At 46.0% G+C, this 13,616-nt stretch overlaps 1 protein-coding gene across 4 annotated transcripts in view; it reads left to right on the top strand.

The window, feature by feature from the left end:
• The window catches only part of MRAS (muscle RAS oncogene homolog), a 40,461-nt gene extending 27,603 nt beyond the window's left edge, over window positions 1-12,858 (top strand). For all 4 annotated transcript variants that reach the window (XM_035331783.1, XM_035331782.1, XM_035331785.1 and 1 more), the window contains 4 exons: window positions 2,854-3,007; window positions 6,073-6,172; window positions 7,430-7,509; window positions 11,511-12,858. In XM_035331783.1, the coding sequence (XP_035187674.1) occupies window positions 2,854-3,007; window positions 6,073-6,172; window positions 7,430-7,509; window positions 11,511-11,610 (434 nt within the window). In that variant the 3' untranslated portion in view covers window positions 11,611-12,858. The remainder of the gene's footprint in view (window positions 1-2,853; window positions 3,008-6,072; window positions 6,173-7,429; window positions 7,510-11,510) is intronic.
• The last annotated feature ends 758 nt before the right edge of the window (window positions 12,859-13,616 follow it).

Raw genomic sequence — 13,616 nt, 5'->3', positions numbered from 1 at the left:
ACTTCTGCTTGTTTCTCTTTTCTGTATGAAGCAGTCGTGCTGAAGCTTTTGTGCCAAGACATTGCACTAGAGGCAAAGCTGCTTGCATCTGGCCCTTTTTTGGAGCTGGTGCTTTCCCGGATGTGTCCCAGTTCTGCCTACAAAAAGATGCCAATCACACTCTCACTGTTTTTTTCACAATCTGTGCAGCACAGAACCATTAGGATAGGGTGGCTCTCTCTAAGAAGAGCACATTTAAAGTTAAAGCAAGGACTTCTGGCCAACCACGTGACCCTTAACTTTGTATGAATAACCCATTGGACATAGTTTGCACTGCTGCATATCTTCTTGCTTGGATTTCTGAAGTGCCATTTTAAATGCTGCCTGGACTTGCACTTCTTTCTATGAATGCTGCGAGTGATTTCCCTGTAAATAGTAGCTGCTGACACAGCAGCCCTGCCTATGCTCAGTGTGATGCCATGGCCAAGATCCAGGAGAGGTAGGAGTGGCAGGAGCGTAACCCCCGGCTGCTCAATGGGGATCCCCTCAGCCCCCAGGGCTCCATCCCTGCCCTCTCCCAGGGGACAGCAAAGCTCTGGAGGGGCCAGCAGCCGGGCATGGGTTGGTGGGTACAACAGCAAGAGGGGGCTGGATGCTCCTCTCAGGAGGTTTGCAAATGTGTCAGGGCAAGGGGAAGTCTCTAAGCAAATTGCCATGCAGGATGCGGCACATCCCTCTCCACCTTCTTGCCCTCGGCTTGTGCTTGGGCACCTGCCCTGTGCCAGGGGGATGACAGGCTGGGCTCTCCTGCCCGTCATCCCCCTGCACTGCAGGTTGAGTGTGCGAGAGGGGAAGGGAGTGTATGTGTGTTTGTGCATACGTACACGGGCTGTCAGCTCTCAGCCTTGCCCTGACATCGCTTCCAGCTGGTGCAGGAGTCAGCTGAGGGCAGCCCAACCTCTCCTTGCAGGTCGGGTGGATAGGAAGGATTAATTTCCTCTTCCATCCCAGCCACACAGTCCTGGCCTTATTCCATGGCAGCTCTTCTGCCCAGGGCATAGAAATTCACCAGTGCATGCAGTGTTGTTGGGTTGTTTTGCTTTTTTTCCTTTTATCTTTATTTTCCTTCTTGTTTTTCCTTTTTTTATGGCCTTTACAAATAGCCTGAATGCCTTTGAGATGAGACCCTTGTTTCCTAGATTCAGGGGAGGGAAGTGGGATAAAAAGCTATGGAAGGACACCCATGACTTTCTAGCAAGTTCCAGCTTCTCAGCAAACAAGCCTAAATCTCGGAGTCTTTGCAAGAGCCTAGAAGCTCTGTTCATCATACAGATTCCTGGAAACAGCCAGTCAAGACCAATGAGGGGAGGCAGATGAATATGGCTGAGGATTTTTAAGGGGTCTGCCATCACCAAATACCTCCTCCAGCACAGCTGTCTTTCCTCCAGCCACAGAAGAAAGGTGCAGGCCGGTCTTGGGGCATGCTGTGATGTGCAGCGTGTTGAGCATGTCCCTGTGTGGCCACCTGCGCTGATTCAGCAAGTAATGCTGGCAGTGAAGTGGGCTTTATCCTAGCTTCATCTGGAAATCAGGATAGCTGGAGTACTTACCCTGCAGGGAGCATCTTACTAGGACTGTGGGCCTGCTTGGACTAGAAAAACCTGTATCGAGCCCTGCTGCTCTGTCAGCAATATGAACCTGCCACTGTCTCCATCCACCAGTACCCAGGGCTTTCCCTGTCACTTGTGGGCAGCAGATGCTAACACTGTGGCTATACAGCGGAGGTGGAAACAGTTTTCCCACCCTGCACGGTTGGCTGGGATGTGAAAACATTCCTAAACTTCACAAAGGTCCTGTGTTTGCCTCTAGGGTACAGCGATGCACGTGGACAATGACTTCAGAGCAGCCAATGCATTTTGAACTCACCCCTTGTTTGTGTTGATAGCCTAAACTGCCGAACTCCTTTCATACCCTCCTCCTGCCGGCCAAAATCGTGGCAGCGTACTTTAGCTGGAGCCTGAGAACTGGCAGTGCTAATGTGCATCAGCATGGGCTGTTTACCCAGAAGGCAGGTGTAGGACTTCTAGATGTGGTTCAAGAAGTAGCTGATGGGACAGCCTGGGAGGCGAAGCGCCAGAGAGCCAGTAGGTTCTGGCCGCAGGGGAGAGGAGGTTAGTCTGTTGGGCAACAGCAGCTGGGTTGCTGCCACAGCCAGAGGTGTTTTAGGGGATTTGAGCGTAGATCTGAGCATTGTCACTGGCTGCCCTGGAATGCAAGCCCACACACAGAAACATGACTGCTGTATATGACACACAAGTCACTTAAAGCTTTTCTGCCTGTTTTAACTCTCTTCTGAATATCAAAGTATGACTTGCGACAATGTCTTTAGGGGAGTTCTTCAAGGCTCTACCATCTTGCTCTGAAAACGCATAATTGTGTACAAATAATATCCAGACACTGAGAGAAGGAAGATACTTACAGCTATCACTTTGGGTTATCTCCTAGCTCTGCTGCACCACAGTCTGCAGGCTGTCCCTGACATTTAAATTGCCATTTACTTGCTCTTCCAGTCTTGGATTTTTCTGTGCAGGGATCTGAGAGGTCTGGAAGAGGAGGAGGAGATGGAGGGCTTCAAAATATGTTGAGCCATATCATGGCAGAAGAGAATCTCCTTAGGTTCAATAGTATTTGATATTTTGAAGGAAAGTAAAATCCCTATAGTCTTCTCCATCCCCTTGTTCCTCCAGCTTGCTTTCATGAAATCTTGCAGCCTTTGAGAGGACCAAGCCCAGCCAAGGTAGAAGGGCTGGACACACAGCAGTGATAGCTGCAGTTTCACACAGTAACTAAAAATTTTCATCTCTTTTGTCCTAGTTCTGGATACCGCAGGCCAAGAGGAGTTCAGCGCGATGCGGGAGCAGTACATGAGGACTGGAGATGGCTTCCTTATAGTCTACTCAGTGACAGACAAGGCCAGCTTTGAGCACGTGGACCGCTTCCACCAGCTGATCCTCAGAGTCAAAGACAGGTGGGTGCTGGTGCTCCCCAGCCCCACTGCAGGCTGTACCAGGGGTGGTTGCGTGTCCCCCCGGCCTGTGACCTCTGCATGTCCCAGGGTGATTCCTTGTGTGCTCTGTGTAGGTTTGTAGATCTGCATGTGGGAATGAGAAATAATTTACCTTTTCTGATAAGCATGTAGTTAGTGCTTTCAATGTGGAAAAGCTTAGTGAGTCCTATGATGAAGTGAAAATGGTTTTGGAAGGGAGAAGCTCCAGCCAGAATGGAGCTAACAAACCCTAAAATGTCCTACATGATAAGGGCCTGGGAGCAAGTGTCTTGAAGGGGAAAACACCTTGGTTCAGGAGGAGCTCTGTTCCTTAAAAAGGCTTTAATGCAGTTAACTCATCGTACTATGCAGCAATGAATAAAACATCTCTGTGTGAGTGGGTAAAAGCAAGACAGGTTGCCTGCTCCTTTCCTTATGCGTGCGTGGGAGAAGGTAGCGCTTAGGGCTTAATCGTGGTGAGCGATTGCGTCCTGGCAGACTTAAAGGAAGCTGCCAGGGCTTTATCTTGCAGATAACTCCCTCTTCCCATCCCGCTTCGAGAGATGATGAGTCCTTTCGCACTGGGTGGGGTGTGAATTAAACTCTTATACGTCTGCAGCTTTGAAACGCTTAGTTTTTTCCATTCATAATGGCTTTTAATTATGGAAGTCATCAAGAAAAGCCACCAGAGGGTTCAGGCCTCGTTGCTGGCTTCCTTTTGCAGTTCTGAATAACTTCCCCACAGGAAGGGTGGGCGCGTATCATGTGAGGTTCACAGCTGACAGCTCTTCCAGTAAAGCATCCAAAGCAGAGTCCACAAGAGTGGAAGGTAAAGGAAAATCCGCCCTTTGATTTCATCTAAATGAACAAAAATGTCAGTCACTCAGCCTGCCTCCTGGATAACAACGGCGTTTCCTTCACTGCCAACTTAGCTTAGGGCAAATTCAATCTGTTTTGGAGAGCTGAGGAAGACAGGACTGTGTTTCCTCTAACCTGCTACAAACAGACGTTGGTTTTATTTAATTTAGCTTCATGAAAATAAGATGTGGCGTTCATTGTTTTGCTCTGGACTGAAACTTCTACCCCTCCTTGTGCCGTACGAACACAGCAGCAGCATGTGAGAACCAGGAAGTGAAACTGCTTTTGTTTCCCTGCGCTGGAGTGCATAACACCAGGAGTAACACTTCATCCAGAGCCTGAGATTGTTCATATTGCTGTGATTTTCTAAACAGCACAAAAAAAGAAACTGTCCTGCCAGGCCTGTGCTTAGCTAGGAGCAGGACATCGCCCAATTTTCAAACTAGCGGCCAGTTTTGAGGGTTTAAAATCCAAAGGAATTGCAGGCTGCTGCTTTAGTAGAGCTGCTCAAAGCCTCCGTCCCCTTTCTTTCCATAACCTTAATTACAGTAAAACTTCCAACTATAGTAGCTTTGTCCAACTAGCAATTGTACAGCTCACAACAGGGAACAAAGTCCCCATAGAGTTTTATGCCTGATGTAAACAAGGCAAATGAGGTGCTGTCCAAACGTAATCTCTTTCTTATCGATGTGCCACAAGCTAAAAGGAATCAAATAATTCACACAAGCGAGCGTTTTGCTCCAGAATAATCAGAGTGAAGATGTATCAGTGCTCAGGTATTAATGTTAAATCAAATCCACATTATCAGAATGAATAACTGTAAGAACCATTTAAAATTCAGAGTGCAGTACAGTGTATTTCCAGCCAGAGCAACAGGGCAACGTGCCAGGGAGAAGATGGAGGCCTTACCGTCTCGATGAAAAATGACACAAACTCTGTTTGAAAATCCAGGAAAGTCTTTTATGCAGCAGCGAGTGTGGCCAGCTGCTCCTTACCCCAGTAAAATCAGCTCTGTTACAGCAGAGAACATTGGAACCATTTTAGGAGGGTTTAAAGCTAAATATAAGAAAGCAATGCTGCAATAAACATGCGTGATCAGAAGTTACCTCCTCCGTCCTAGCAGTGGGTAAAACCCACAGCTTTGCTCTGTGTAATGCAGCTGGGGGAGAGGCTCTTGTGTGGAAGGTGGGGTGGGATGGAACTGCACTGCCAGCATCTCCCAAAGCATGAACTGGGTCAGTTCAGTCACCAGAGCTATGAGGACTCTGCCGGGGCAGAGGATGATCCACAGTCCTTGTCAGGAAACCCTCACATGAGGCATGCTGTGGATGAATGGGTCTGTTCACTTGTGGTGTCTGAAGACAGGCGCTTAGATACCTGGCAAAGTTCAAGAAATAACAAGCAGCATTATAGAGTGAGATGCTCTTGGTACAAAAGGACACTTGTTCACCAGGCTTTTGCTCTGGAATTATAAGCAGGAGATGGTAAGTAACAGCATCTGGAAACACAGCAAAAGTCTTCCTTTCACTCCAGCCTTCTCCCAGCTACCCCTGCCAGTCTTTCAGTTGGTGTTGGGGTAACAGGAGTCATTTGGCATCAGTTATTTTATTCATGATATGATGTCTCCCTAAGTGCCACCTCCACAAGTCTGTCTTTTCTTCTCCGTAGGTGCTCTCAGTGAATGAGCATTGTTCTGTCCACCACCAGGACGTGAACTAGTTCCTCCAACCTCTTTACTTTGCAAATGACTAGAAGCTGCTAAGATATGCAGTTATGAGATACCTTAACTGTTACAAAAGAGCCCTATTTTCCTGTTCACGATCTGCTTCCATGCCTTAGTTAATTTCCTTTTATAGCAGCAGACTAATTCTGTAGTTCTTCAGCTAGTTAGATCTTCAGTCCATTATCAAGTATTGCAGAAATGATGGCACTTAAGTCCCTGAAGCGCCTGCAAATAAGGGTGGATGCATGCAAGATGTCAAGGTAAATTTTTATGATATGAACGTGCATAGTATGTGTGGCTCAGTCTGATGGCTGATGCCTCTATGATCTTTCTTTATATGTTATGTGGTATGTCTGTAGCCAAAAAATGATCGATAATATCAGCATTAGAAAATGAAACTTAGATTCAGCATTTTGTATTGTAGTCTGCTATTAATTGTTTTTGTTGTTTGTTTGTTTTTCCCCAGAGAATCCTTTCCAATGATCTTGGTGGCGAACAAAGTTGATCTAATGCATTTACGGAAAATTACAAGAGAACAGGGAAGAGAAATGGCAACAAAACATAATGTAAGTTTGCAGGACTGTTTAATTGCTCATTGTAAGTCCCATTACAGGCATTCAAAATGGAATTCTCTGCTCATTTGGAGCTGAATTAAAGTATTTTTCTTACAATCGAACATTTACAATTGCACTGTTGACTACCACAAAGCAGTAGCTTTAAAGTTCCCTTTGGGTAGGGTCAGTTCATCATTGAAACTAGAAGCTCTGCTGCACACCAGGCTATAGCAGATATGTGGCCATCATGAAACCACGTGCACAAGCTGTCTGCAAGTGATGAGAAAAGTGAATGTTCAAAATGAGGGAAGAAAGCACACCCTCTTGGAGTGAAAAAGCAGTCAGGAATTAGGAATTATACCCAGGTGTCTATATGAAGTAGGCTTGTTAAAGATAATGAAGTTACAGGGCTGTAAAGCCTATATAAATCTGGCCTACCATCTTAGATCTGCATTATTCATACTGTAGTTTAGCCTGAGAAATTGGTCTTGGTTTGGTGTAGATCACATGGTACTCCACTAATCACCTCTAAATGCCAGAGCATACCCAGGGGGAAGCAGCAACTCCCATAGGAGGAACTTAGTGGAAAGGTAGAGGCAAACAAGCCTGAGACCTTTTGGCAGCTTGCTGTGCCTAGATGGCAAACTGTGATGTGTTTCTAAACAAGACACAATGGGAGTTTGTCAGGGCAGGTCCATCCCATGCCCCCTCCCCAAGGAAGCTCAAGAACAAGTACACCTAAGACACCAACACAACACATTGTACTCATCTGTAGGTATGCGCTTTGTAAAAGGATGTGTATGCAAATACTTTATCAGAAGGCAATTCTATAAATCTTCCAGAGTGCTGGACAAGCACTCTAGGAGGCCCCACCTGTCTGTCAGACTTTGAAGGAGATCATTTTAAACTGAAGGGGAATTGTAGTCATGAAATATTCATGCAGTAGTCCTAATAAAACGTGGCAATCAAGACTTTTTGGCAAGTGCTCATCTTTCAACAACCCTTGTCTATTTTCATGTCTGCAAGCACAACTTAGGGGAGAGAACATCTGACTACACAAAGTCTATGATTACTCTTCCCCAAATCTGAGCTTTCTGTGAGCATGAATGTGTTGATAGCAGTGTCATGACAGCACTTTGTTTACTGGTATTTCTCCAGTCTCTTAGGCACCCAATTTCGCCAGCCCTAAGGTTTTTCATTTTGAAACTAGTTTGCCCCCAACACATTAGCTGTTACAAATCTCTTTTGTCATGTACTTCTCTCCTTCAGATTCCGTATATAGAAACTAGTGCCAAGGACCCACCTTTAAATGTTGACAAGGCCTTCCACGATCTCGTTAGGGTAATAAGGTAAGCTGCAAACACTTGGCTCAGTTAGTGTCTGTACATGGGGCATGCAGGAATCCTGGTCTGGGGAGCCAGGAGATTACTTTTTGGGGCCAGAGTGCGGTGGTTTGGTTGGGGGTGGGGGATTTCTGGGTTTTAAGTTTCCTTGTTTTGTATGTGTTTATAGATGTTACTAACCAGTAGTTTGCCTTTGCAAAATATCAGTATTAGGCAGTTTGTCAACTAGCTGTGGCCATGACAAAAATATGTTAGTCACTCAGCAATGCAAAACTTGCTGTAATAATTGGCTTTAAAAGGCCAACATTAAAAGCTTTGGGCTAGTAGTGTGGGTTTTCATAGTATTATCATCTCAGGGTCTCGTGTTGCTCTAAGTTAAAAGGACTGGCTCTAATTTTGTAGGTAACTTTTGCTCATTAAATGGAAAAAAAATAAGCCATTTTATATGAGAGACAGCATGACCTAATGGCTAAGCCACAGGTTTCCTCCTCAGACAGCAGAGGTTTGTTCCCAGTTTTGGCACGAGCTGCCTTTGTTCGCTTTGGCAAATGCCTGCTCTCTGGGCGAACCCAGCTCCCGCTGCTGTCGGCAAGGTGCTGCCGTCCAAAATCCTGGCTGCCCCGCAGGAAAAGAGCTGTATGCACATCTCAGCATCTCAGCTGATAACCTCACATCTCTGAGAAGATTTGTTTTTCTCTGACATGGGTTGTCTGCCAGATTTTTTGGGGCCTTCGTTTCTCATGTTTTGGGAGGGTGCTGAGCTGAGATAATGCTCCTCCCTGCCATGCAGTCAAAGTGCCTTGCTCGACAATTAAACCATGAGGCATTTATTCACAACGTATCTGTACTTGTGAATATCTTAGCACAGCCTCGAGTCAGCCTCCATCAAAAGCAGATGGTACTGCCCACTCTTCCCACGTATCTGAAAAGCAGGGGGCAGAAAATCTTTGGAGAGCTGCAGAGCTGAGTTGGAAATGTCCCAAGCTGTTTCCCAACTGTTCTGGAACTCAGCATTAGTTGGCCAGATACTCCTTTTTGTTACAGTGAGCTCTTACCACAATCTATTCTATTCTGAAAAAAAAAAAAAAAAAAAAAAAAAAAGGAAACACAGCAAAAATAAGATGGTAAGGCTCTGTTTGCTTTCTCTATATAATGTGGTTTCAGACAGGCACAGGCTGGATAGAGCATTTTAATGATCCAGCACTAATTTTTAGCCCTGAAAATGCACTCCATAACATCACAAATAGGTGACCTATTCCTCAGTTCCCGAGTAGTTACAAAGAGTTGTTGCCAGCCACATGAGACCCCTTCTGAACACAGATGTTCACAAGAGCTTGAACTGTAGTTGAGACTTTTATAAGGAGCAGCTGAGGTCCCTTGGTTTGCTCAGCCCAGAGCAGGCCGAGGGGAGGCCTCATGGCGGCCTGCAGCTCCCTCACGAGGGGAGCGGAGGGGCAGGCGCTGAGCTCTGCTCCCTGGGGACAGCGACAGGACCCGAGGGAACGGCATGGAGCTGGGACAGGGGAGGGTCAGGCTGGGGGTTAGGGAAAGGTTCTGCACCCAGAGGTGGTCAGGCACTGGGACAGGCTGTCCAGGGCTGTGTTCATGGCACCAACCCTGCTGGAGTTTCAGAAGTGTTTGAACAACTCTCTCAGACACATGGTTTGATTTTTCGGGTGGTGCTTTGTGGAGCCCGGAGTTGGACTCCATGATCCTTGCAGGTCTCTTCCAGCTCAAGATATTCCTTGGTTCTAAGTTGGAGAGCAGAGACACATTGTGTGATCTGGTTATTTGCCACAATGCAACTTTGCCTGGTCTTTGGACATTGCAAACTGTCTGCAGCCATAGGATGGTATCGCCCACCAAGCACCGCTTTTCTTTTCCTAAGTGAGCTTTACCAAATAAAATGTAAATTTACAACTCCCTAATAAATATGCTATTCCTGGAATGCTTTACTAATTCACAAGCTCCTGAGAGCCCATGATAGTTTGCAGGGTGAGGACTCATTCAGTGTTGGCACACTTTGTGCTCTTTGCACTTGGCTGATACCCACTTTATGTAGCTTTTTGGGGTTGTTGTTGTTGTTGTTTTTCAAGAAACTGTTGTCTGAAAGTAACCCAGAAAGGACTGGGTGACAGTGCTTGCCCAACAGATCTTTTAAAATTCCTCATACACCTTTTGTGCTGCAGCAGAGTATACACAAGCACCATCACAGCAGAAATCTTGAATGGGTGCAGGACGTGGTTTTCTGGACCTCTAAAACCATTCAAGAATGCTTGTGGCTGCTCAGTGTTTGTTCAAATTAAAGTATTTTTTGATTTCTGCTTTCTTACTCTGAGCTTTCAAGTTTCATGTTTTTCGTGCCAGCAGCCTTCATACTTGCTGAAAACAAGTCTTGCTAGTCAAAGTTGAGTTGATTTTTTTCAGATTGTTGCAAACATTTGAAAGTTGAGGCTGTAAGAAAAACATCAAATAACACAACAATGATTTGTCTCCAAACTTTGTCTCATTCTGCTCCAGATAATGTGGTCTAAACACTCAGCTTAGTGCCTGACATATTACACAGCAAAAGAGGCTGGTGTTGAGCTATTCAAGCTCTTAGGTTTGTTATTTAGACTCGGAGTCTGTGGAAGCTGCCTGTGTTCATATGGTTTATCTTGCTATGAAATCTAAGACTGCATGTCAGGTGTTTGAACTACAAAGCCTTTTTCTATTGAATTTGCAATGCTGGGCTGACTTGAGTGGCTGGTGCGAACAGGTACAACTCCCCTGAAGCCAGTGCACTTTTTGTCACAATTGCAGCATGACAAGACTGGGTATAGCTGATGGTGCAGAAGTGTCTGTATAGCACCAGGTGAGGATCTGACTCATCATTTAACCATCAAGCCTCTTTTAAACAATATGACTGAGCAATATCTCATCTTAATGAAAAGGGAGAAGCCATCAGCAGAACATCAGATGAGATGGAAATAGTATTTTAGAGGTTGCTCACAACCCACCTGACTGATGGGGGCTGCTGCAGTGCAGTGCAGGAGGGCAGGCAGCTGTGTGTTTCTGATAGCTGATTTCAGGCAGCCAGGAGCATCTTCCTGGGGCCAGCCCCAGACAAAGGCTTTGGGCTTGCATCCTGCTCCCAGTGCACTGGTGCACATCACAACTTCCAGGAGAAGGCCAAAACCTTTTTAGCAGCAAACACCATTTTTTATTACTATCTTTTGGAGAGAGGGGGGGGAACGTTACCAAGTCTACATCAGTGCAGTTGGCTGGGGGCAATACCACCTGAAAGGAAATCTTTCCAGGAAGGCCTGTTTCTTTGTGCACCCTGTATCAGTTTTGCCACCTTACCATAATGAGCACTAGCAGCAGTGTGGTGGATGATCCCTGTTTCCCAGGTGGGCATCCCTTGTTGATCCCTAGGAGCATCCCTACCTCCCAGGTGAGCTGAGCAGCACTCTGGCAGGGGAGGAGAAGCAGCAGTTCTCCCAGGACAGCTGGACTCATAGTCCCCTCTCAGGACATACATCCCTGCCGTTAGCCTTGATGTTTGCTTATGGTTTCTTTCCTCTTTCCTCACAAAGGGAGGTGGTTGCTGCTAACTGTGTAGTATGAGAAGAAACCAGGTGGGGGTGAAAGGGTATATGGAGATGAGTATTATATGCCAATATATAGAATCATAGAATCATGTCCCAAGTTGGAAGGGACCCATAAGGATCATCGAGTCCAACTCCTGGCTCCACACAGGTCTACCCAAAAATTCAGACCATATTGACTAAGTGCACAGTCCAAGCACTTCTTGAACTCCTACAGGCTTGGTGCTATGACTACGTCCCTGGGGAGCCTGTCCCAGTGCATGACAACCCTCTCAGTGAAAAACCGCAGCTATGTATATATGCACCCTAAGGTGCCTTTCTGCTGGCTGCCCAGGGTTCTGGATGCCAACACCTGAGCCAGCCTGGTGGCTGCTTGTGTCTCACCTTATTTTCTTTCCTCCCTCCCTCCCAAAACAGGCAACAAATCCCGGAGAAAAGCCAGAAGAAGAAGAAAAAAGCCAAATGGCGAGGGGACCGAGCCACAGGCTCCCACAAACTCCAGTGTGCCATTTTGTGACGGGAGCTCCCGGGAGCACCTTGGACGTCTCCCTCCTCCCCCTGACCCATGGCGAGGTGCAGCGCGAGGCCCTGCTGGGCTCCCAGCGGCAGCTCTGGCTCAGAGGAGGCGGCTCGAGGGGTCCGGACCCCGGGGTGATCGGCCGGAGGGGCTGTGCCTGGGGCGTCACAGGAGCCACGCTAACAGGAGGCAGAAGGAAGTGGCAGGACCTCGATACTCGAACATCCCCAGCTCCTTCCAGAGGCCTCCATGGTGTTTGTTTAAAAAAAAAAGAAAAAAAAAAAAAAAGAAAGTGTTGGTTTTATCTGCAAACATTTCTCCTTGTGACCCGTTTATGAACAGCCATGAATAGCCCCATTTGGTACAGTCGTGAGTGTATGTGTGGGGGAAGGGAAGGGGCTTTTCTTTTCTTTTCTTTTCTTTCCCCTTGTCCTCTTCTTTTTCGTTGTTTGCTCAGCAAGCATTGGGTTGCAAAGAAACATGGCTGGGGTTAGATTTTTTGCACTGAACTCTCTCCTATGCGGCAGTGCCAAAACACGACTTCATATGAAAGTGCATAGATTTGAAGGAAGAAAATGAATTCCAGCTGCTCTGGGTGCTCCAGACATTGTGTCAGACCCTGGAGGGCAGCCAGCTCACAGACCATAAACTCCAGCTTAGGAAAGGAGGTTTGGGCTTGGATATTTTTTTTTTCTTACCCTTTGTCAAGAGGTTTTGTTTCTGTTTTGTAACTTGGGGCATGTCAAACTTAAGATGTTTTGTTAACCTGGAAGTATTTAAATTAAAGTAATTTACAAATGGAAGGGAATGTCATCTTTGGGGGAGGGGGAGAAGCAAAAATTGAACTGAATTTGTTTTCTGGGTGTTGAATTTCTCCCTCATAAATGTGTGTAAAGTGGTGCGATCTAAATCCCTCGTTAATATTCCTTAACCTTTCCCTGCAAAGCCACTCTTGGGTAGATGGATTGTTTTGCTTTTCCCAGGCTCATCTTGCTCAGAGACAAAAAAAAAAAAAATCTGTTTATAGGCTTTGGCTCAATGTTTCTTCATTTCTTCTCCCCTTCCTTGAGAGTTGATGACTTGAAAGGAAGAGGTGTTTGTAATATGGCTCAAGTGGGATGTGTCTCTTCATAAGCTTCGTATATCTAAAACCTTTCACTGAAAACAGCAGAGACTAAATATCTTTATGCTTTGCAAAGAGGCAAGGCAAAAAGAAAAAGAAAAATCTGCAGCAATTCAAGCTGCCAGGAATATGATTGTGCACATCCTGAAGGGAACACATCTTTTTTCACACCTTTACTGGCACCAAGAATTGTAATGACATTTTTTTCTTTAATTTAATGGATTGTCATCTGCTGGACTGAAGCCATCAGTTCCATTCACGGGGTCACCAACCTCCTTTGAAAGTAACGACTTGCTTTTCATCAGCTTGAATCCTATTCAAATATGCTTTATGGGCATGGCTTAAAATATTGGCAGAGTATAAATACTTGAGAGTTGTGTGTCTGAGCACAGAAAATCATAGCACTGGATATTAGGAGCCATACAAGATGGTGGATCATCACAAACTTAATTGTCTATGTTTGTCTTTGCAAATCTGTTTGCTGCTGGATTTCATTTCTTGCCTCTTTGCCAGGTCACCTTGTAAAGTGGGAGTTGGCTGCTGATTATGTTTCAGGTGAGTGCAGCTAATGAAAACATTTTCCTCATTTGTCCAGTCTTCATCACAGCCAAAATACAGCAAATGTCTGCAGCCATCTCAGCAAGCTGCTTAGCATCATGCTGGCTCACCTGCCTCTGCCCTTTTCTCTGTGATGACAGATGCCGGGGATGGATTACCGAGGGGGATATTGAAGGAAAATGTTTTTCCTGGTAAACTTGCAACGCCCTGTGACAACTAAGATCTGGCTACAGACCATCACAGTGTTTCTCCCACTGTAGTTTCCTCATTGGCTGAATTGTGGTGGCTGAAACCTTCCGGGTCAAATCCTGGCTCTTGAGACTTG

The sequence above is a fragment of the Oxyura jamaicensis genome, chromosome 7 (genome assembly GCF_011077185.1).
Source record: "Oxyura jamaicensis isolate SHBP4307 breed ruddy duck chromosome 7, BPBGC_Ojam_1.0, whole genome shotgun sequence".
NCBI classification, from domain to species: domain Eukaryota; kingdom Metazoa; phylum Chordata; class Aves; order Anseriformes; family Anatidae; genus Oxyura; species Oxyura jamaicensis.
The sequence above is the reverse complement of the archived record's forward strand: the minus strand, read 5'-3'. Positions and strand labels throughout refer to the sequence as shown.